The sequence below is a fragment of the Dama dama genome, chromosome 13, assembly GCF_033118175.1.
Source record: "Dama dama isolate Ldn47 chromosome 13, ASM3311817v1, whole genome shotgun sequence".
Classification (NCBI taxonomy): domain Eukaryota; kingdom Metazoa; phylum Chordata; class Mammalia; order Artiodactyla; family Cervidae; genus Dama; species Dama dama.
The window spans coordinates 31,145,799-31,168,696 of NC_083693.1; the positions used below are offsets into that span (position 1 = coordinate 31,145,799).

The 22,898-nt window shown below is 42.7% G+C and overlaps 1 protein-coding gene across 4 annotated transcripts in view; it reads left to right on the forward strand.

The window, feature by feature from the left end:
- PDE8A (phosphodiesterase 8A) overlaps positions 1–22,898 on the forward strand; it is a 146,168-nt gene that overhangs the window by 83,340 nt on the left and 39,930 nt on the right. For all 4 annotated transcript variants that reach the window (XM_061158789.1, XM_061158788.1, XM_061158790.1 and 1 more), the window contains exons 4-6: positions 7,950–8,006; positions 8,680–8,734; positions 21,690–21,778. In XM_061158789.1, the coding sequence (XP_061014772.1) occupies positions 7,950–8,006; positions 8,680–8,734; positions 21,690–21,778 (201 nt within the window). The remainder of the gene's footprint in view (positions 1–7,949; positions 8,007–8,679; positions 8,735–21,689; positions 21,779–22,898) is intronic.

The following is a 22,898-nucleotide window of genomic DNA, read 5'->3' on the forward strand; positions in this document are numbered from 1 at the left end:
GCCTGGCTCCAGAATTGAAAAGCCCACAGGTTTGGGAGGACGAGTGTGGAGCAAGCAGAGCAATGTTCCCCTCTGTGTTGGCTGGAGAACTGACCTCTACACACGCACCCCAGTCACATTCCCTTCCTGATGACTGTGTCACAGCCCCGTCGAGAATCTGGAGTCCCTCTCACTAGCTGTTTTCTACCACATCGTATTTGTCTTGTTGGCTGAGGATTTGCAAGGGGGAGGGACCCTTGTGCCACATGTAAGGAGTTTTCTAGAGGCAAGAGTGGGCCTTGATTTATCTTGCTGGTCAGTTTCATGTCCATTCTGCCCCTTACTGGTTTATGTCCCTTGAGATCATCCCTTTAAGGGGGCCTGCCCACTTTGGACTCTCCCTTCAAGGACTCTCTCCAGGATCTCCCTCCTGAACCTACTCTCCACTTACATGTCTCATAAGACCTTAGCCCTGGCGGAGCTCTGTCTGTCCTTTCATCTTCCTTTTGGGACACCTGATCAACACCCCTGAGTAGGGTTTTTCGTCAGTTGCTGACTTTTCTCAGCAGTCGTGGTTGCCACTTGGAGAGTGAAGTAGGAGATGGACAGGGCGGAGGCCAGCCAGCCCACTGAGGCCAGGGCCCCCTCCCAACTTCTCATGGCGACAGAAGCTGACCACAGCCATTAGCAAACCAAGATAGGATGACAGATGTGTCAAAAGTCAGGAGACGGAGAAGGACAGGTTCCCTGCTAAGTCTCTTGTGCTGTGGGGACTAGTACAGGAGCCTGTTCCGGGAATGTCCTCTGCAGCTGAAATCCCAGGCCCTAGAGGAAGGAAGAGGGAAGAAGCTAGCTTCACTCCAACTGCGTACCTCTGAGCCTGCTGCTGGAGCCACACCAACCAGAGCCGAGCATCTACATCCCCTGGAATTGATTTCTACATCCCCACAGGACAGGGAGCAGAGGGAGGCAGACAAAGATATGGTTTCTCCTGCTGTGTTTAAGAAGGGTGGAGGCCTGAGGAGCCTGACATCAGTCTTTCACCTACTGCAGTATCAAAGCAGCAAACTGTGTTAATTCTCAATGTAGAGAAGGAGAGAGCGAGCAGGCCAGGAGGCCGCTGTGTGTAGCAGACCCGTGCACGCCTGCTGGCGGCGTGCTCTGAGCGTGAACCTGCTCCCGTTGACTGCTCTGCAGGCCCAGACCTAAGAGGAGGATGGCTGCTAACGCCCAGGGAGACGCCTCGGACCCTTCCTGCTACAGATACGCTGCCTGGTTGATGACGCTCCAGTTCAAGAACAAAGATGGGGCCCTGTAAAAAGCTGCCAAGTAATGGAGGGGGAAAGAACAGCATTAAAGACTAAGAAAATTATTTTCTATAAGCAACTGAAGGGACTTCCCTGGTGGTCCAGTGGCTAAGACTTTGTGCTCCTAATGCAGGGGGCCCGGGTTCCATCCCTGGTCAGGGTACTAGATCCCACATGCTGCAACTAAGAGTTTTCAGGTGACAGCTAAAGATCCAGCATGACAACTGAGACCTAGCACAGCCAAATAAATAAATATATATTTTTGAAAGCTGCCACAAAACCCCCCCAAAGAACCTTTTAGAAGACATACGCTTAGTGTCCTCAGAAGAAATGAAGAAATACTCCTCTGTGCAACAGGAGCAGGGCACTGTAATGAAAGGGGAGACTTTTATAAAAGGAGATAGGGGAAATAAAGCACCACACAGAAACCCCACATACATGGACAGAATGTTCTGTGTTGAGTGTAGAAGCGAGACTGCACTCAGCGTGCTGGATGCTTTCATAACCATCTCTGCATTTACCATGGTCTGAAGATCATCCTTTATTTACTACTGTAAATTCCATTCTTGTCCTTGTGAACCTCATTCCCCGTGGCAGAGGGAACAGTGCCAAAGTACACATGATGGAGTTGTGCTTTTGTAAAATTTAACTCATGGAAAGGCTTTGCTGTGTTCTTACAGTGAGCCTCCAGCTTGTGGCCTTTCTCTAGTTTCGTGTCAAGACCATCGTCAGAATTACTTGTAGTTTCCTGGTGCATCTTGACACTGGTAGTTGCCCGCCCCGCTCCCATCCCTCCATACCCATTTCTACTCTTTTCTTTTCTTCTTTTGGCCATCCTGTGGGACATGTGAGATCTTAGTTCCCTGACCAGGGATCGAACCCACGCCTCCTGCAATGAAAGTGCAGAATCTTAATCACTGGACCACCAGTGAAATCCCTACTCTTTTCTTAATAGTAGAATTTCTAGTGTTTCGGTGGGAAGACAACCACGTAGAACGTACACTGCACCCCCTGGCTTTTCTTGCCGCTGGTCAGTGGGCATGTCACATGCATTTTCTGGAAAGTGTCCATGAAGGGAGAAGGCAGGCACTTCTTACTGTTCTCTAGATTATGGCTAGAGCTTGGCATCTGTCTTGGGATTATGGGAAGAAACCAAGACAGGAGAAGCCAGGTTCCTGATGTTGCAAAGTGCCATAGCAGCTTGGATTCCCTGCCTCTGCACATCTTTCTTGTGGGAGCTGAGTCCTGTTGAAGCCGCTTTCTCTGGAGTTTCCTGTTGCGCACAGCCGAGTCGGACACGAGGGTCACGCCAGGGAGCCTGGCTCTGGGGCTCCCCGTGTGTTCGCGAGGCCTTCAGAGCACCATGCTGTGGACTCACGCCCCGTCTTTTTTCTGACTTCTTGAAGTCGTCCTTCCTTACATCTGGGGGTACATCTTGATGGCACCATGTCATCTCTTTCTTGGTTTTCATGAATTCTAAAGTAAAGAGTCTTAGTTTTCAATCTAGATTCCTGACATTTCTATTTCCTGGTCAGTTCTTCTTTCTTATGGACCAGAAAAAACCTAGAATACACTCCTACCTTTTTTTAAATTTATTTTTTTAATTGAAAGATAATTGTTTTACAGAATTTTGTTGTTTTCTGTCAAACATCAACATGAGTCAGCTATAGGTGTACATATGTCCCCTCCCTCTTGAACCTCCCTCCCATCTCCCTCCCCATCCCACCTCTCTCCGTTGATACAGAGCCCCAGTTTGAGTTCTCTGAGACATGCAGCAAATTCCCATTGGCTATCTATTTTACATATGGTAATGTAAGTCTTCATATTACTCTGTCCATACATCTCATCCTCTCTTCCCTTCTCCCCGTGTCCATAAGTGTTCTCTGTTTCTCCACTGCTGCCTTGCAGATAAATTCATCAGTACCATCTTTCTAGATTGCATATATATGTGTTAGTATACAATGTTTCTCTTTGTCTTTCTGACTGACTTCAGTCTGTATAATAGGCTCTAGTTTCATCCACCTCGTTAGAATTGACTCAATTGTGTTCCTTTTTATGGCTGAGTAATATTCCATTGTATTTATGTTCTATGACTTCTTTATCCTTTCATCTGTTGATGGATATCAAGGTTGCTTCCATGTTCTAGCTATTGTAAATAGTGCTGCAGTGAACATTGGGGTACATGTGTCTTTTTCAGTTTTGGTTTCCTCAGGGTATATGCCTAGGAGTGGGATTGCTGGGTCATATGGTGGTTTTATTCCCAATTTTTTAAGGAATCTCCATACCGTCTTGCATAGTGGCTGTATCGATTTATATTCCCACCAACTGTGCAAGAGCGTTTCCTTTTCTCCACATGCTTTCCAGCATTTATTGTTTGTAGACTTTTTGATGATGACCGTTCTGACCAGTTTGAGGTGATACCTCATTGTAGTTTTGATGTGCATCTCACTGATAATAAGCGATGTTGAGCATCTTTTCCTGTGTTTGTTAGCCATCTGTATGTCTTTGAAGAAATGTCTGTTTAGGTCTTTTTCCCAGTTTTTGATTGGGTTGTTTTTTTTTTTTTTTTCTGGTATTGAGTTGTATGAGCTGCTTGTATATTTTGGAAATTAATCCTTTGTCAATCTTTTCATTTGCTATTGCTTTCTCCCATTCTGAGGGGAGTCTTTTCATCTTGTTTATCATTTCCTTTTCTGTGCAAAAGCTTTTAAGTTTAACTAGGTCCCACTTGTTTTGTTTTTATTTCCATTACTCTAGGAGCTGGGGTAAAGAATCTACTTGCAGTGCAGGAGACCCTGGTTTGATTCCTGGGTTGGGAAGATCTCCTGGAGAAGGGATAGGCTACACACACTCCAGTATTCTTGGTCTTGCCTTGTGGCTCCGCTGGTAAAGAATCTGCCTGCAATACAGGAGACCTGGGTTTGATCCCTGGTTTGGGAAGATACCCTGGAGGGAAAGGCTACCCACCCACTCCAGTATTCTGGCCTGGGGAATTCCATGGATTGTATAGTCCGTGGGGTCACAAAGAGTCAGACACAACTGAGTAGCTTTCAGTCTTTCAGGAGGTGGGTCATAGAGGATCTTGCTTTGATTTATGTCATCGAGTGTTCTGCCTATGTTTTCCTCTATGAGTTTTATAGTTTCTTACATTTAGGTCTTTAATCCATTTTGAGTTTATCTTTGTGTATGGTGTTAGAAAGTGTTCTAATTTTATTCTTTTACCTGTAGCTGTCCAGTTTTCCCAGCACCACTTATTGAAGACTCTATCTTTGCTCCATTGTATATTCTTGCCTCCTTTGTCAAAAATAAGGTACCTGTAGGTGTGTGGGTTTATTTCCGGGTTTTCTGTCTTGCTCCATTGGTCTGTATTTCTGTTTTTGTGCCAGTACCACACTGTCTTGATGACTGTAGGTTTGTAATATAATCTGAAATCAGGAAGGTTGATTCCTCCAGCTCCATTCTTCTTTCTCAAAACAGCTTTGGCTATTCAGGGTCTTCTGTGTTTCCATATGAATTATGAAATTTTTTGTTCTAGTTCTGTGAAAAATGAAATTGGTAATTTAATAGGGATTGCACTGAATCTGTACATTGCATTTGGCAGTATAGTCATTTTCACAATATTGATTCTTCCTACCCAGGAACATGGAGTATCTCTCCATCTGTTTATGTCATCTTTGATTTCTTTCATTAGTGTCTGATAATTTTCTGTATATAGTTCTTTTGTTTCCTTAGGTAGGTTTATTCCTAGATATTTTATTCTTTTTGTTGCATTGGTGAATGGGATTGATACCTTAACTTCTCTTTCTGATTTTTCATTGTTAGTATATAGGAATGCAAGTGATTTCTGTGTATTGATTTTGTATCCTGCAACTTTGCTAAATTCACTGATTAGCTCTAGTAGTTTTCTGATAGTATCTTCGGGGCTTTCTATGTATAACATCTCATCATCTGCAAACAATGAGAGCTTTACTTCTTTTCCAATCTGGATTCCTTTTATTTCTTTTTCTTCTCTGATTGCTGTAGCTAGGACTTTCAAAACTATGTTGAATAATAGTGGTGAGAGTGGACACCACCCCTGCCTTTTCATACAGTGTTAGGCCTCCTTTGGAGGGATGGGCTTGTCTCTGGGAAACAGTCTTTCCTCCCACTTTGTCCTCAGCCCCATGTCCCTTATCCCTGTGTCCCGACCTGCTTACTGAGGTCATCTGTGTGGTTGCCTACCTGCTCTGTTAGCACTCAGATCTCTGTTTCTCCTGTAAAAAGACATGAGCTGGTTTGAGGTAGCTGGTGGCATACTTCAAAGTTGCCATTTCTCCCTCTAAATCTTCATGATATGATAGAAATATAAACAGATGAACAACTAGAAATGTCCTAAGAAGCCCTGGAACTACTATTTGCGAGTCCACATCTTTCATTCCCTGTTTAAGGTTAGTGCTGGGGTGAGTATCAGCCAGCAGGTTTGAAAAGTGGCTGGGGCCCGGCTGTGTGAGTGTCTGCCATGCCACTTAATGCTTCTGAGCTCACACAGCCCTTTCCATGGCTCCTGCTCCAGGAAGGTAAGCTCGGCTCTGTTCCAGGCAGGCAACCACGATGGAACTGGGGCCTGGTCAGCAGGCCCTCCAGTGACCTCCCTGAGAGAGCCATGCAAGGAGCGCCCTTCAAGTTGGTTCCCTCTGGAGATGCTAGGCAGAAATGGAAGCTATAGGACTAGAGTGGACACTGGGAAAAGCAAAAGTGTTGACAGAGAGTGTGTATGTGTTATGAGCCGTGTGGCCCATGAGAGAGACTGGCCTTTCCCTGGAGATGGAGAAGCGTCTTCATCCCTGAGCAGCTTCCCAACCAGAGCTACTCTGCATATACTGTTTGGATTCTAAGCCTTGCTCCTCCTGAGCTCCAGAAGAAAACTTAGCCTCAATACCCTGAGGCAGGGGTAGGCACAGGGGAACACAGGCAGGCCCATTCATTTATGTATTGTGTGTGCCTGCTCTCATTCAGGGGCAGGATTGAGTACTTGTGACAGAGTCCATATGACATGAAAAGCCTAAAATACTTACTGTCTGGCCCTCTGCAGAAAAATTTTGCCCAAACTGAGGCATCCTTTGCATATGATGACTTGACTTTTCCCTTACACAGCTGGGATGGTTATGTTCTGTGTCATCCTCGGGACAGTGGAGAAATAGTCACGTCAGTCATTTTCTGTATTCTGTGATTCAGAAGTGACACAAGTGATTCTTTTTTTTTTTTTCTCACAAGTGATTCTTGAACCAGCAGAACTGAAGTCAGGCAGTGAGTCTTGACTCTTCTCTGTCCCATCGTGGACACATCCTCCAAGGGCCAGCTTGCTTCTGTCTTGACAGGGGGAGTCCAAATCCAGCCCTCTGCATACCTTTCCATCTGCAGTCACCCTCTTATGTGCATCTCTTCCTTCCAGGCCAGTGGCCAAGTTCCTCCCCCTTCCTGTGGCCTGGCTCTTCTTCTCCAGAGAGTCCTTCTCTTTCCTGCAGTGTAGGGTGGGTCAAAGCCATTGCGCATCTCAGTGGGAAGTTTATATTGCTTCTGCTCTTCTCCGTCATGTTTATCTCTGCCCTCTCTCATCTCTTGGCTGAATTTTCATTCCCCATGGCTTCCTTGGGAGCTGCTTCTCCAGAAGGGTTAAATTCAGTCCCTTTGGCAGCCTCATTGCTGTTTAGTTGTTAAGTCTTGTCCAACTCTTTGCAACACCATGGACTATAGCACAGTCTTCCCCATGGACCCCATGAACAGCCAAGCTTCCCTGTCCTTCACTATCTCCCAGAGTTTACTCAAACTCATGTACATTGCGTCAGTGACACCATGCAACCACCTCATCCTCTGTCATCCTTTTCTCCTCCTGCCCTTAATCTTTCCCAGCATCAAGGTCCTTGTCAGTGAGTTGGCTCTTCACATCAGGTGGCCAAAGCATTGGAACTTCAGCTTCATCATCAGTCCTTCCAGTGAATATTCAGAGTTGATTTCCTTCAGTAGTGACTGGTTTGATCTCCTTGCCATCCAAGGGCGGCCTCATACTCCTTGGGTAACTTCAGTAGAGCAGTGTCTTCTACTTTTCTCCATCAGTCTTCTGTCCTTAATTTTTCCTGTCAGGTTTGATTCTCCTCTTTCTGATGCATAAGAATATTTTGCATTTCTGAGTTTTAAATATTTATTGTTACTGTTTTGCCTGCATCCTGCTTGGGAGCCCTTCTCTGCACTGCTTAGAATGCAGTGGAGATCTGGCCCTCGGGCTGCCTCACCCCCACTGTAATGGTCGCCATCCGCTGGCTGTGATACATGTAGACCTGCATCTTCCTTTGATAGGAAGAGACGAGTGGCCCTTCTCATGTAAGGGAGATTCCCCAGATACGGAAGACTCTCCACCTGAAGCAGCTCAGACCAGAACAAGTAGAAGGCACGTCATCAGAGCTGGCTGCTGTCTTCATGCTCCGTAATTGTGAGGGTCACCATGGGCCACTGGTTAGCAGTTTGTCCCCTGAAGAAAGAAAGGTCAGGTTAGTCAAGAAGGTTTCTCCAGAGTGTGGAGGGGTCTTTCGCTCTCCCCCAACTTTAACTGTCCTACCAAAATTTAGGTTTAGGTGTGTTTAGTTTTTAAATAATTGCTTTAAATTTATTTTAATACTTTTTTTAAAGGTCTATCAGATCATCAAAACTCTCAGAAAACACCGTTATTATTGGTGTAGTACGCAGGTAAGATATTTTTCTTTTTTAAGTGTTGAAATTCAGATGTCAGTGTAATGTGTGTTCTTAACAGAGGCCTGAATTACAGCTTGTGGCCTGTGACAGGCATCACCCTTTCTAGTTTGGTCTTTTCCTCTTTCTTATTTTCTTTCATTTTGGCAGTTAAATTCATGGCTGGAGTTTGTACTTTAACACTAGGTTTTGTGATTTTGGACTGTCTTTCACTTTAGAAAAGGGACAACCAAGGGAGAATGCCATTCCTGAAGTATGAATGTTTTCTGGATATATTTCTTAGGGACTTCTAACTCCAAATATCTATGAGAATTTACATTATACATAATTGGGGGGAACCTTATATTTCATTTTAAAATGGGAGGTAAGAAAAGAATAAAAATAATTCCGTTTAAAATTTATACATATCACATAGCTACGTGCTCACTCTTGTGTTCTGGCTCTTAGTGTAATCTCTATATTTCAAGCATTTGTATCTATTGTCAAAAAGCCAGTGTGAAACTAAAACAGAAAATTGTTTTAACTTTGTACATTTGATTTGTACATTAATCTAATTCATCTAAAAGTATTCATTATATGCCAATGATAATATTATATAAATCAGTAAATAAAGATGTGAGATGTAACTGATTAGAAAACTGTCTCTAACCGTTTATTTGTCCTTTTAAAGGGTGGATAGAGAAGAGTCATGTGTAATGTCCCTCATTGCTGCTGGCTTCACAAGGGTATGTACTCACTTCTTTGTTATGCAAGTATAATTCAGCATGACAAATTATTTTATCTCAGCTTTAGAGCCTGGCAATAGTTTTGAATTAATTTGAAAAAGAAAACTCATCCTTGTGCTGTGTTGTAGTTTGATTTAATTTTATAATCTGGTAATCTGGTAATCCACAATACTTTGCTTTCTCAGTTGCTCAAAACTATGCCTGCTAAATGCATCTAAACATAAAAACATCTCCTTCAATGGCTTACTCATGAGTTAAAAGCTGTACCACAGGATGTGTTGTCATAAAGCTCACAGACATACCTGCAACTTTAAAGCCAACTCAAGGATTCTGGAAGTAAGACCTACACAACATGGCTCCATTTCTTTCTACCCCTGGCTCTAATCTCTTGGTTTCCCTTAAGTCAAAAAGCTTATGCAGGCTTTAGTCAGCTAGTTGCTAGTGAGCCTTGGGAATCATGGTGGAGAGCTCACATAAGACTGATCATTGGGCAGACTTGTAGCCCAAATATCAGTGAGGTCATGGAGAAACCTCACCCCTTGATTCTGGCTGGTAGCACTCCCAAGTATCTGGAAGAAGCAAATATGCATCCTCCCAGAGGGAGATTCCTTCTTCTTCAGCCTCGGAGAGTCTCTGCAAATAATCATTCAAGGGCAGCAGGCAGCCCTCAGTCAGCATTAACCTGTCCACAAGGAAACACAGCATTCCAAGTGGGAACTAGCAGGGGAGAGAGGCAGTGGGAGCAGGCCCTCACAGTTCTCAGAAATTACAATTGTCAGATAAAATTGTGAAATGATTATGCTTATTATATGTAAAGAGACAAAGATAGGACAAGCTTGGAAATATCTTCAAGGAATAGGAAGCTATAAAAAGTGACATAGCAAATTTTAAACATAACATAATTGGATTTTGAGAAATGTACATATAATAACTGAAAATTTTAAAACTTAGTAGGTCAGAAGAGATTATCCAGCATGTGGCACAAAGATCCAAAAACAGAAAATAAGTTAGAGAAGTTGAGAAAAGTGGAGGATAGAGCGGATGGTTTAGCATCTGCATAACTGGAGTTCTGGAAGAATAGGAGAGAGAATGGGGCGTTATATTTGAAGAGAATTTTCCAGAACTGATGGAAGACTATAATCCACAGATTCCAAAATTCCAAAGTAGGATAAATAAAAAGAGAACATACCATAGTGAAAAAACAAACAAAATAAAGAGACAATATTAAACTTAGAGGGAAAAAAATTAGAACAGCAGACTAACAGCTGGCTTCCTGGCAGCAGTAGGTTGATGTTAGGAAACAGTGGAATAGTGTTTTCAATGTGATAAAAGAAAATAACTGCCTTCCTAGAGTGTTGTACTTAGAATGTGCTCAGTTGCTAAGTTCAGTTGCTCAGTCATATCTGACTGTTTGCGACCCCATGGACTGTAGCCTGCCAGGCTCCTCTGTGCATGGGATTTCCTAGGCAAGAATAACTAGAATGGATTGTGTCTCCTGCATTGGCAGGCAAATTCTTTACCACCGTGCCCCCTGGGATCCCTTATACCTAGCATAAATACTTCCAAAAATGAAGGTGAAATCAAGACTTTCAGAAATATGAAAATGACACAAATTGTAACTAGCAGATTGTCAAAGGAGAATTCTGAAGGATGTGCTTAAAGCAGAAGCAAGATGAGTCCTAAGTCCCGAGTGGGAGGCCTGAAAGGTAAGAACGAGTGAGGAGCAAGAAACTGTGAATGTGGGCTGAACACAAACACTTTTGTTGTTGTTCAGTCGCTCAGTCGTGTCCGACTCTTCGCGACCCCATGGACTGCAGCACACCAGGCTTCCCTGTCCTTCACCATCTCCCGGAGTTTGCTCAAACTCATGTTCATTGAGTCGGTGATGCTGTCTGGCCCTCTCATCCTCTGCCGCTTCCTTCTCCTTTTGCCTTCAATCTTTCCCAGCACCAGCATCTTTTCCTATTGTGTAAAGCAGTAATAACAGTGTCTCACCTGATTAGAGATCACAGATGGAAAAGGATCATAACCTGAGAGTCCCACACCAGCCAAGTGATTGTTCACCCTTCAGGGCACAAGAGGTATTCCTTTGGGCATTATATTAATACATAAAACTCAGAGATGTATTTCCCCAGAAGCCTTGTCTGAGGAAAATAATTAAATAAGGACTTCAACCATTCAACAAATGAAGTAGAACGGAACTCTAAGATGAGGGAGAAAGTAGTGGAGAGAGTGGTGTGTTTACATAATACACATTTGTGTGTGTGTGTGTAATGTAGAATATGTATCTTTATATGTGATTATATAACATCCAATAATACCTCAGCATTTAAATTCTAGGGTATCTAAGCACACCCTGCCCTAGGTGTCTTCAAGGTTTCAGGGCACAAAGTGGAAATAAACGCATTCTTGTAGCTCATCTAGCAGACAGGGAAGTGGGTGGGCAGTGAAAGTATTCTGAAGTTTTCTTCTTTGTGGGAAATGTGCAGACTAGAGCACTGCTCATGGGAGACTTTGTTCTGGAATGAATTGGTACCTTGTTTTCAAATAATAGTAAAGAAATCTATGTCTGCTTTTGAGATCAGTGAAAAGGAAAGTAACCAATAATAGAAAAGTTTAAGAAAACTTCTGGGGGCTTTCCTGGTGGCTCAGTGGTAAAGAATCCACCTGCCTAAATAAAATACATTAATTTATTATTAAATAAATTAAATTTATTTAATAATCTAAATAAATCTACTTAGGTTATTAAAATGATCTAATAAATTTTAGACTCTTATTACATAGTTTTGTGGTTCAAACCCAGGAGACATTGGTTTGATCCCTGGTCCCTGAAGATTCCACACGCCCTGGAGCAGAGCAGCTAAGCCCGTGAGCCACCAGTACTGAGCCTGTGCTGTAAAGCCTGGGAGCTGCAACCACTGAAGCCCGCATACCCTAGAGCCCGTGCTCTACAGTGAGAAGCCTGCTCACCACAGCTAGAGGGTAGCCCCTGCTTGTCACAGCTTGTTACAGAAAAGCCCTCATAGCAACGAAGATCCAGCATAGCCAAAAATAGTTTTTAAAAAGAACTGAATTAATAAAATATGGAGTTTGTGGGAATTCCTTGGTGGTCCGGTGGTTAAGACTCCATACTTCACTTCTGAGGGCCCAAAGTTCAATCCCTAGTCAAGGAACCAAGGTCCCTCAAGCCTTGCAGCAACCCCTGCCCAAGAAGTATGGAATTTTTAGCAACTGGATCACACTGGCATATCCAAGGAAGAGGAAACAACAGTGAAATCAGTGATAAACACAGAGTAAGATGGGAGCAAAATCAAGTGCATGAAAATGGGCTGGATTCTCCCATTAAAGGAGAAGCCATTAGACTGGGTTACGAAAGTACAATTATATGTTGTTTATAAGATAGTAATAAAAGGAACTTAATAATAAAGAAAAAGGTAACAAGTAAATGCAAACAAAAGGAACACAGGAATTCCAATATCAACATCAGATATGGTAGAACTTAAGACTTTGTTTTAAATACACATTTTATATACAAATTTTACATTGTTGTTATTATTACATAGTTTTGTGGTTCTCCTTTTTTGATCCCACCCTCCCCAACATTCACATGTGTCAGCACCTGTCCGCATTCCCTGACTTCCAGTTGAACTTGTATGAGAACAGCCATGCTAGCCAGCGTGCAGGCGAGCATCATAAGGATACCAGGTTGGAAGTTGTGGGTCACATGTTCCCAGCGGATCCTTAGGTCTCCCCTCCTTAAACTGCCTAGGGAAGCATTCACATGAGGAAGAAACTTCCCCTGAGAACTCCGAAGTTCCTTGTGTTAGTACTCTTAGGCTACAGAACTGGCCATTCTTAACAAGGACCTTCGATGTTTCTGACTTTCCAGTGAAGCTGGTGAAACTGGGAGGACAGATTATTCATCTTGCCTTAAGTTGTTTGCTTACCTATAGCTGCCATAAACAGTGACAGACTTTATTTTCCTGGGCTCCAGAATCACTGCAGATGGTGACTGTAGCCGTGAAATTAAAAGACGCTTGCTCCTTGGAAGAAATGCTATGACCAACCTAGACAGCATATTAAAAAGCAGAGACATTCCTTTGCTGACAAATGTCTGTCTAGTCAAAGCTATGGTTTTTCCAGTAGTTATGTATGGATGTGAGAGTTGGACTATAAAGAAAGCTGAGTGCTGAAGAATTAATGCTTTTTTACTGTGGTGTTGGAGAAGACTCTTGAGAGTCCCTTGGTCTGCATGGAGATCCAACCAGTCAATCCTAAAGGAAATCAATCCTGAATATTCTTTGGAAGGACTGATGCTGAAGCTGAAGCTCCAATACCATGGCCACCTGATGTGAAGAACTGACTCATTAGACAAGACCGTGGTGCTGGGCAAGATAGAAGGCAGGAGGAGAAGGGGATGACAGAGGATAAGATGGTTGGATAGCATCGCCGACTCAATGGACATGAGTTTGAGCAAGCTCCAGGAGTTGGTGATGGACAGGGAAGCCTGGCATGCTGCAGTCTGTGGGGTCACCAAGAGTTGGACAGCTGAGCAACTGAACTGAACTGATAGCTGCCAGCAGTCATTAAGCTTTTTATTTGTATGAGGTTGTACAAGCAATATTGGAAATACGTGTTTAAAATTCTGTGCAAGGAAGTCCATCAGCACAGCTTCATGGACTGCAAAGTATATCCTGGTAGAAAGTCTAGTTAACCATGGGCCTCGTGTTTTCTTAGTACAATTGAGTTATCATTAAACTGACTGTAAAATTCAAAGGTAACTGATGCACACTCTCTCCCTGCCCTCTCACCTGCACTACTTAATCAAAGTATTCCCTGCAGCCTCTGCCAGAATTGTGGTTAAGTGCATGTCTATGAAAAACACTTCATGCAAAAAGCACAGGTTTGAAATAGTCATTTTAGAGGTCTGTGACTTAGGAAATGTGGAAGTAGCAGTCTCACCACTTAGTAAGTGACGAATCCAACTAGGTGACCGTGCGAGACCGTGCGAGGTAACTTGTCTTCTCACACAGAGCCCCGTACTCTCAGGTGTCAGAAGGATGCTGAGGTGACAGGGGGCACAGAGAGCAGAGCATTCAGGCCTGGAGGTAAGGTGGTTTTCCCAAGTCTCATGGCCGGGAGGCAGTGTGGCCCAGGCTTGAGCCCAGCCCCAGCCATCACTGCAGTGAGATCTCTGGATTCATAGGGCAGACAGCTTTTCTGTAGATTGGCCATAGTTCAGGATTCCACAGTGGATGCACACTTGCTTACCTCCTCAGTTGGACTTGGCCTTTGAGCTTTCTGACTAAAATCTCAGAGGTTAGGGAATTTTTTGCCCCTCTTATTTTTTTCAGATATGAAAACACGATAACACACTTACAGGAGACTTGGAAAATACAGAACAAAGTTACATATAGTTCCACTATATAATACAATTTTTTTTAAGTAGATTAAATTAAGATTTTTAGTTGTAGTTTCAATATCAAACTCTTAAATTAATAGAATGCATATACAGAGAAGTAGAATCTTACGTAGACCTGAAAAGCACCATGAACCAATTTGAAATAATTATGATTTATTATACAGTTTTCACACAGCAGTAGGATACAAATTCTATTCAAGCTCCCATAGATTATAAACTAGGAGACACTGAAAGATATCCAGGGACATAAGACCAGGTGCAAAAATTTGGTGGTCTAAAGTTATTAAAATCATAGAGTGTGTTCTCTTATCACTGTGGAATTATGTTAGAGATCAATATCAAAAGATATTTGAGAATAACCCAATCCATATATTTTCAAGTGCAGTGTGACTTTACCAAGAGAGATCTTTGACTTAGCCATGAAAGCCTCAATAAAGTTAGAAGACTGAAAAAACACAGGGTGATTCAAGATAAGAAAGCATTTAAATGTGAAATTAGTATCAAAATTAGAAATTAATATCAAAGATACCTTAAAAATCCCATGCATTTGGAAATTAAAGGTCCACTTTTAAATGATGGGTGTATCTAAGAAGCTATAACAAGGAAAATTAGAAAAATATTTGTATTGGAATAAAAATGAAAAGAGAATTTACCAGAATTTGTTGCATGTACCTGAAGCTGCTCAATGTAATATAATACAGTGTGGAGTCTTGAATAAGGTATGAAAACAAATAATGGACACTAACATAAAATTTTGTGAAATTTAACAAAGTCTGTGTTTAGTTAATAATACTGTATCACATGTTAATTTCTTGTTTGTTTGTTTTTTACAATATTGTATTTCTTTATAGCCTCAGAATTGGATTAGAAGTTTCAAGCCTCATTCAAAAAAATTGTCTTTAATGTGACTAAGATAAACTTTCTAGACTTTTAGCAGTGCAGTAATACTATATGCCAAAATACATGGAACTGTGTCAAAGTTTTGAGTGAATGTAAATTATAAATCTAGCATTCTATTCATACTAAGTCAAATGTGTAGAATCAAAATGTCATAAATGTTTTAGATAGGCAAAAATTCATGTTTTCTAAAATATATATAATACATACTGTTTATGTTTACAAAAGCTTTTTGACTGCACTTGGTACAGGCTTGAGAAAGAACATTTAAAAAAAAAAGATGAGAAATTGGAAAACATAAATGAAATATGAGCACTGAATATGAAATAGGAAAAGTGAAACCATCTAGATAAGAGTAAAAGATCATCATATAATCCAGTTGTTTTTAAACATATCTGCTCATTAGAAACACATCTGGAGCTTTGGAGGGAAAAAGCAAAACCTGGGCATTTGTATTTTTCAAAAAATTCCAAGATAACTCTGATACACATCTGGATTTTAAAAAGTGATTACAGATTTTCCTATTTAAATGGTAGTTTTAGTGATACAGAATTCTTTTCTGTTGATCAATCATGGTACAATGGTATTAAACAAATAATAGTTACATAATCCCAGTAGTAAAAGATATTTATCAGTTTTCACAATCAGTAGTCTGACAAAAAATAAAAGATCATTACAATTGCAAGCCATAATGAAAACATGATTAGTCTAACAATATAAAATAATTTCCTCCAGTTTGGGGGGTTAAGCAGAGTGATGTGGTAAGTGGAAGTGCATACATGCACATGTTTTCATCTGCCCAGCCAGTCTATGTCTTTTTGTTGGTGCATTTAATCCATTTACATTTGAAGTAAATATTTGTGATCCTATTACCATTTAAATTGTTTTGGGTTTATTTTGTGTAGGTCTTTTCCTTATCTTGTGTTTCCTGCCTAGAGAAGTTCCTGTAGCATTTGTTGTAAAGCTGATTTGGTGGTGCTGAATTCTCTTAACTTTTGCTTGTCTGTAAAGCTTTTGATTTCTCCATCAAATCTGAATGAGAGTCTTGCTGGGTAGAGTATTATATTTGGTTGTAGGTTCTTCTCTCATCATTTTCAATATATCATGCCATTCCCTTCTGGCTTGTAGAGTTTCTGTTTAGAAATCAGCTGATAACCTTACGGGAATCCCCTTTTTTGCTGTTTGTCGTTTTTCTCTTGCTGTTTTAATATTTTATATTTGTCTTTAATCTTTGTTAGTTTGATCACTGTGTTTTGCTGTGCTTGCTCCTCCTTGGGTTTTTCCTGCCTGGGACTCTCTGTGCTTCCTGGATTTGGTTGACTATTTCCTTTCCCATGTTAGGGAAGTTTTCAGCTATTATCTCTTCAAATATTTTCTCGGGTCCTTTCTCTCATCTCCTTCTGGGACCCCTAAAATGCAAATGTTCTTGCATTTAATGCTGTCCCAGAGGTCCCTTAGGCTATCTTCATTTTTTTTTTTTTTCATTCTTATTTCTATATTCTGTTCTGCATCAGTGATTTCCACCATTCTGTCTCCAGGTCACTTATCCTTATCTGTTCTGCCTCAGTTATTCTGCTATTGATTCCTTCCAGTGTATTCCTTCCTCTCTTTATTCTTTAGTTCTTCTAGGTCTTTGGTAAATGTTTCTTGCTTCTTCTCCATTATTTTTCCAAGATCCTGGATCATCTTTACTATCATTATTCTGAATTTTTTTTTTTTTCTGGAAAGTTGCCTGTCTCCACTGCATTTATTTGTTTTTGTGGGGTTTTATCTTGTCCTTTCATCTGGGACATAACCTGCTTTTTCACCCTGATTAACTTTCTGTAATATGGTTTTCATTCTAGCCACTATGGGATTGTGGTTCTTCTTCTTATGTCTGCCCTTTGGTGGATGAGGCTAAGAGGCTTGTGTAAGCTTCCTGATGGGAGGGACTGGCATAGGAAAACTGGGTCTTGCTGGTGGGCAGGTCTCAGTAAAGCTTTAATCCAATTATCTGCTGATGGGCGGGGTGATCCCTCCCTATTAGTTTTTTGGCTTGAGGCAACCCAGGCCTGGGGGCTGCAGGCTCTATGGTAGGGTTGATGGCGCCCTCCAAGGGGCCCTTCCAGGACTGCTGCTGCCAGTGCCCCTGTCCCCTCGGTGAGCCACTCACCCCACACCTCTGCAGGAGACCCTCCAACAGCAACAGGTAGGTTTGGTTCAGTCCCCTGTGAGGTCACTGCATCTTCCCCCTGGCTCGTGGTGTGCACCAGATTTTGTTTGTGTCCTCCAAGAGTGGAGTCTCTGTTTCCCTCTGTCCTGTGGCAGTCCTGTGATCAAATCCCGCAGGCCTTCAAAGTCAGATTCTCAGGATTCCTGGTCCCTTTGCCAGACCCCCAGTCTGGGAAGCCTGATATGGGGCTCAGAGCCTTCACAGCAGCAGAAGAACTTCTTTGGTATTATTGTTCTCCAGTTTGTGGGTCATCCACTTGGCAGGTATGGGATTTGATTTTATCATGATTGCACCCCTTCTAACCATCTGACTGGGGCTTCTTCTTTGTTTTTGGATGTGGGGTATCTTTTTTTGGTGGGTTCCAGCATCCTCCTGTTGATGGTTGTTCAGCAGCTAGTTGCAATTTTGGTGCTCTTGCAGGAGGAGATGAGTGCACGTCCTTCTACTTTGCCATCTTGAACCAGAACCTTGAGGTTAGGGTTTGGTGTCTCTCGGCCCTAGTCATGCATTAGAACCCCCTAAGAAGCGTCCCTGAGGAGGCCCTGGTTCTGTTGGTTTGGGCAGGGGCCTGCACCCTGGTGTTATTTTGTAGATTGCAGGGAGTTCTAATGTGCAGCCAGGGACAGAGATGCACTGGGGGTGGGGGGCCCAGTGGGCGTGAGGTGCTCTGGGGAGAGGCAGGTTGAGCTGGCTTGGGAGCCAGTGGCCCCACCCCTCTCGTGGGCTGGGCTGGGGTGAAGAGACCAGCTGCTGCTCAAGCAGAAGGAACAGCAGCCTGATTCCTGAAGCTCCTTGGGCCTGACGCCCTTCTCTACCCTCCACAACGCTATGGAATCCTCAGGACATGAATGAAACCTGCAGAAGGGTAGGAAAGACAGGATGTTTAGACACAGAGCCAGCAGAGGCAGCAAGGTGGGGAGCAGACAGCAGGAGAAAGATGCGCTGCTTCTGTTAACGTGCACTGGTTTTCTAACCTGAACACCCACCTTTGGGATAAAAATGTTTGGATGCACACATTCACACCCAGTGAAAACTCTGGCCACATGCACAGGAGGCTGTGATACACGATACACATGGCTCCCTGACCCAGGATTTCGCAGAATAGGTGAGGCCCGGCAAGTGCGAGGATAGCTGGGGACCCCTGTCCACCTCAGGTCCCCCACCTCTTGTCTACTGGCGGCACGCTCTGTGCCCCAGAAATCTCGCCGCTGTTCCTGCCCTGTCAGCGGTGGGCACCTGTGCAGATGAGCAGTGTTCTTGGGTGTTCCTGTGGCATCGTGACACTGAGGAGAGAGCTGCAGGGCCAGTGCTCTCTCTTTCTTTTTTTAAATAATTTTATTTATTTATGGCCTTTCTGGGGCTTCAGTGCTACACAGGCTTTTTCTCTAGTCCCAGCGAATGGAGGCTCCTTTCTAGTTGTGGTTCACAGGTTTCTCATTGCAGTGGCTTCTCTTGTTGCAGAGCACAGGCTCTAGGGCACATAGCTTCAGTAGTTGCGGTGTGAGGCTTGGTTGCTCTGTGACATGTGTGCTCTTCCTGGACCAAGAATCAAGCCTGTGTCCCCTGCACTGACAGGTGGGTTCTTAACCACCAAGCCGCCAGGACGTCCCAAGGCCAGCAGTCTTACTCCTCCCAGTTGGTGGGAGCTGGCGGGCATGTCCCCTCTCTGACTTGTGTGGTTAGGAATGGTTGTGTTTGGCCTGCAGGCCTAGGGACCATCATGCCCATGGCCAGCGGGCCTGGCTGTCCCTCCCAGGGGACAGCAGTGACTGCTGTGTGTTCATGCAGCAGTCCGCAGGTGCAGTGCTTTCTTGTGGTCATGGTCAGAGATGCAGGGTGGTCTTGTTTTGCGGGTAAGGAAGAAGGCTCTGGAAGCTTCAGGGCCTCGTAGAGGATCATACAGCTTTAAAAGACATGAACCAAGGGCTGGGCTCTTAGATTACTTGACACACAGACAAGATCACGGTTCCAACAGGGGGATGTCTGCCTTCACTGGTGGTAGAAGGAGCATCACAAGAAGCCCCATGCCCCAGGCTGGTCTGGCTTTGGCTTGTGGATAGTGGCCTGCATATACCCTACCTCTGAAGCCTCAACTTCCTCGTCACCAGGTAGAATATTATCCATGTGTTGAACAGGTGAAATCAAGAGCATGCCACAGAAACAGGGGCAAGTAAATACAAGTATTACAGCAGAGTGGAATTACATGATAGTACATAGTGACATGTAAGATGTCTTCATGAAATTCTTAATCTGGTAGTGGAATGGGCTCAAGCTTCCCATTTTCATGTGGTCTGCTTTGTTGAGATGTTTTCATCATGTAGAGAATAGTTAGTGTCTGCAGGAGTAGGAGCGCCTGGGGAAGCCATGGCTCTGCCAGTCCCTCTGCTGTGGAGGATGATCCTTTGTCAGCTTAGCTGCGCTGCTGTTTGACGTTAGTAAAGGGAAATGTTGCCTAGTGGGAATGACCTCTGTGACACAGCTGTGAAGAGGTGTGCAAGTGTGTCTTTGCTCACCGTGAGCTTGTGCAGCTCGAAAGAGGACAACATACTGCTCATCTAAGTGACGAGACTCCGAAAGTTAATATAAATGGGACTTGCGTTAATAAATTTCTTCCTTCTGCGTATTCTAGCCTTTACCAGTGACATGTAGACATCAAAAAATCCTCATAGCTCAAGGCACTAAAAGAAAAGTATTCTTAAGCCCTGGTTTTTTTCCCTTGAGCTTTTTTTTAGTGGAAGAATTTACACTATTGTGTTAGAACAACACAGAAAAGTGTACATAAAAGTGAATTAGTCATATATATACGCTTTTGCTGTTCTTCAGTTGCTCAGTCATATCTGACTCTTTGTGACTCCATAGACTGCAGCACGCTACGCTTCCCCGTCCTTCACCATCTCCCAGTTTGCTCAGATCTGTGTCCATTAAGCTGGTGATAACATCTAACCTTCTCATCCTCTGCTGCCCCCTTCTTCTTTTGCTTTTAATCTATCCAATAATCAGGATCTTTTCCAATGAGTTGGCTCTTTGCATCAGGTGGCCAAAGTATATACATACATGTATATACTTTTTCAGATTCTCTTCCATTAAAGGTTATTACAAGATACTGAAATGTAGTTTCCTGTGATACCTAGTAGGACCTTGTTTACTTATCTTCCATACAGTAGGGTGTATCTGTTAATCTCAAGCTCCTAATTTATCCATCCCCACATCCCTTACCCTTTGTAACTATAAGTTTGTTTTCTATGTCTGAGTTTGTTTCTGTTTTGTGAGTAAATTCATTTGTATATTTTTAGATCCCACATATAGGTGGCATCCTATGATATATTTCTTTTTCTTTTACTTCACTTAGTATGCTGATCTCTGGGTTTATCCATGTTGCCGCAAATGGCATTGTTTCATTTTTTATGGCCAAGTAATATTCCATTACACACACCCCACACACACACCCCTTCTGTTTCCATTCCTGTCAGTGGACACTTAGGAGGTTGCTTCCATCACACACACACACACACACACACACACACACACACACACACACACACACACACCCCTTCTGTATCCATTCCTCTGTCAGTGGACACTTATCAGCTATTGTACACACACACACACACACACACACACACACACACACACACACACACACACACACACACACACACACACACACACACACACACACACACACACACACACACACACACCCCTTCTGTATCCATTCCTCTGTCAGTGGACACTTATCAGCTATTGTAGATCGTGCTGCTATGAACTTGGGGGTGCATGTGTCTTTTTGAATTATAGTTTTCTCTGGATATGCCCAAGAATGGACCCTGTTTTTCCAAATTTCATTTATTGACTACTTAATTGAGATACCATTCATTTTCTATGTAATTCAGCTATTTATTTTAAAGTTGATATAACATTTTTATAGGAGAAATACATAAATAATTATAACATGATTTTCCATTTCTTCATGTCACTTGACAGTGTATCTTGTGCATCATTCCATATAAATTCACATCCACACCATCACGTGCTGTTTCATTAAATGGTTATACTAGTTTTAAAAAATTATTTTAAAGATTTTTAATTTTATCTTTTTCTCTTTCCAGCAAACACTTTCCTTTTTCTTTCTTTCCTCCTTTCTGCCTTTTTTTCTTTATTGAGGTACAGTTGACCAATTCAGCCACTTAAAGTGTACAATTCAGTAGTTTCTTAATATGTTCTCAGATATGTGCAAGCACTGTATGCTGATTTGGTATTGTAAGTTTTCATCTCATTTCCTGTTTATCATTGAAGATAAATTATTTTTTAGATTTCAGGTACCAAATTGAGAAGTCTGTTGGAAAGCATTATTTTGTATATATGTGTATAATAATTTAAAGGTACACATGTGTTGATCCGCACCATCCCCTTTCTGTTTGTAGAGGTATATAGAAAACCCCAGCCCCATGGCCTGTTACAATGAACTGCTCCAGCTGGAGTTTGGAGAGGTGCGCTCACAGCTGAAACTCAGGTAATTCTGCTGCTTCGGGAAAGCCCACCATACCACTCAGGGTGTGGCTGCAACTGAGGACTTGAGTGTGGACAGCTGGCTCCATTTTGGCTCTTACTGACTTTCTGCTAAAGTAGGGTGGGGTGGTGGGAAAGCACCTCTCCTTGCATAAGACTTTCAGAGTCTGCCTGGATGTCTAACAGATAGGCATGTTAGTGATATGAGACTTAACATCTAAAGATGGAGCTCCAGTGGGGACTTCCCTGGTGATCCAGTGTTTAAAATTCAGTACTCTCACTGCCAGGACCCCAGGTTTGATCCCTGGTTGGGGAACTAAGATCCCACAAGCTGCATGGCACAGCCAAAACAAAAAACGATGGGGCACCAAAATAATAGCAAATAAAAAAGCAGGATGTGAAAATATATATACTGAATTACCTGTTTTGTTTTTTATTTAAAAATTCTTTTTGATATGTACATACATATTTCCAGTAGGTGACATGTTTTCTTCTTTACAATAAACATTTTGTAATTTGCTCTTGCTAAACAGTTGTTTTTTTTTTAACCTGAAAAGAATATAAACCTAGTTCTTTGTAGAATGAGAAAAGCAGCAAAATTAGTAAAATTATCTGAGGTTGACAGAAGTGAAAAAAAAATATCAGTAGTTCTTTCTCATCTTCATTCTCTTCCTTGGGTTCTGTTTGACATTTCCCTTACCAGGATCCAAGAGAGAATGGAATCACTCTGTACATGCTCAGGGGGAGATAAGGGGGTTAGAATTTGGAGTATAAAGATTGGTGGGGACCAGCGCCAGGTACCACATGCGGAGAAGAAAATACTTCATAGACAAAATGAAATGAAGCGTGAGGTAGCAGAGAAGTGCTGTGAGCAGAGATGTTTCAGGGCTGGTGAGGTCTACAAAAGAGCTCCTTTTTGTTGCCAAACTCTTCAGGGTAGCTTGAGATGGATGTCTGGCCTTGGGCCTGCCCCTTTCCTTACTCCTGGGTCTTCCACAGCCTGGCTGCCACACTTCCCGCTGAGAGCCATGGAGCTTATTGTTGGCGAATTAGGAATCATGATGCAGAAACTGATACCGGGGAGGTTAACTGACTTTGGCCCAAGCTCGCACATGTGGCACAGG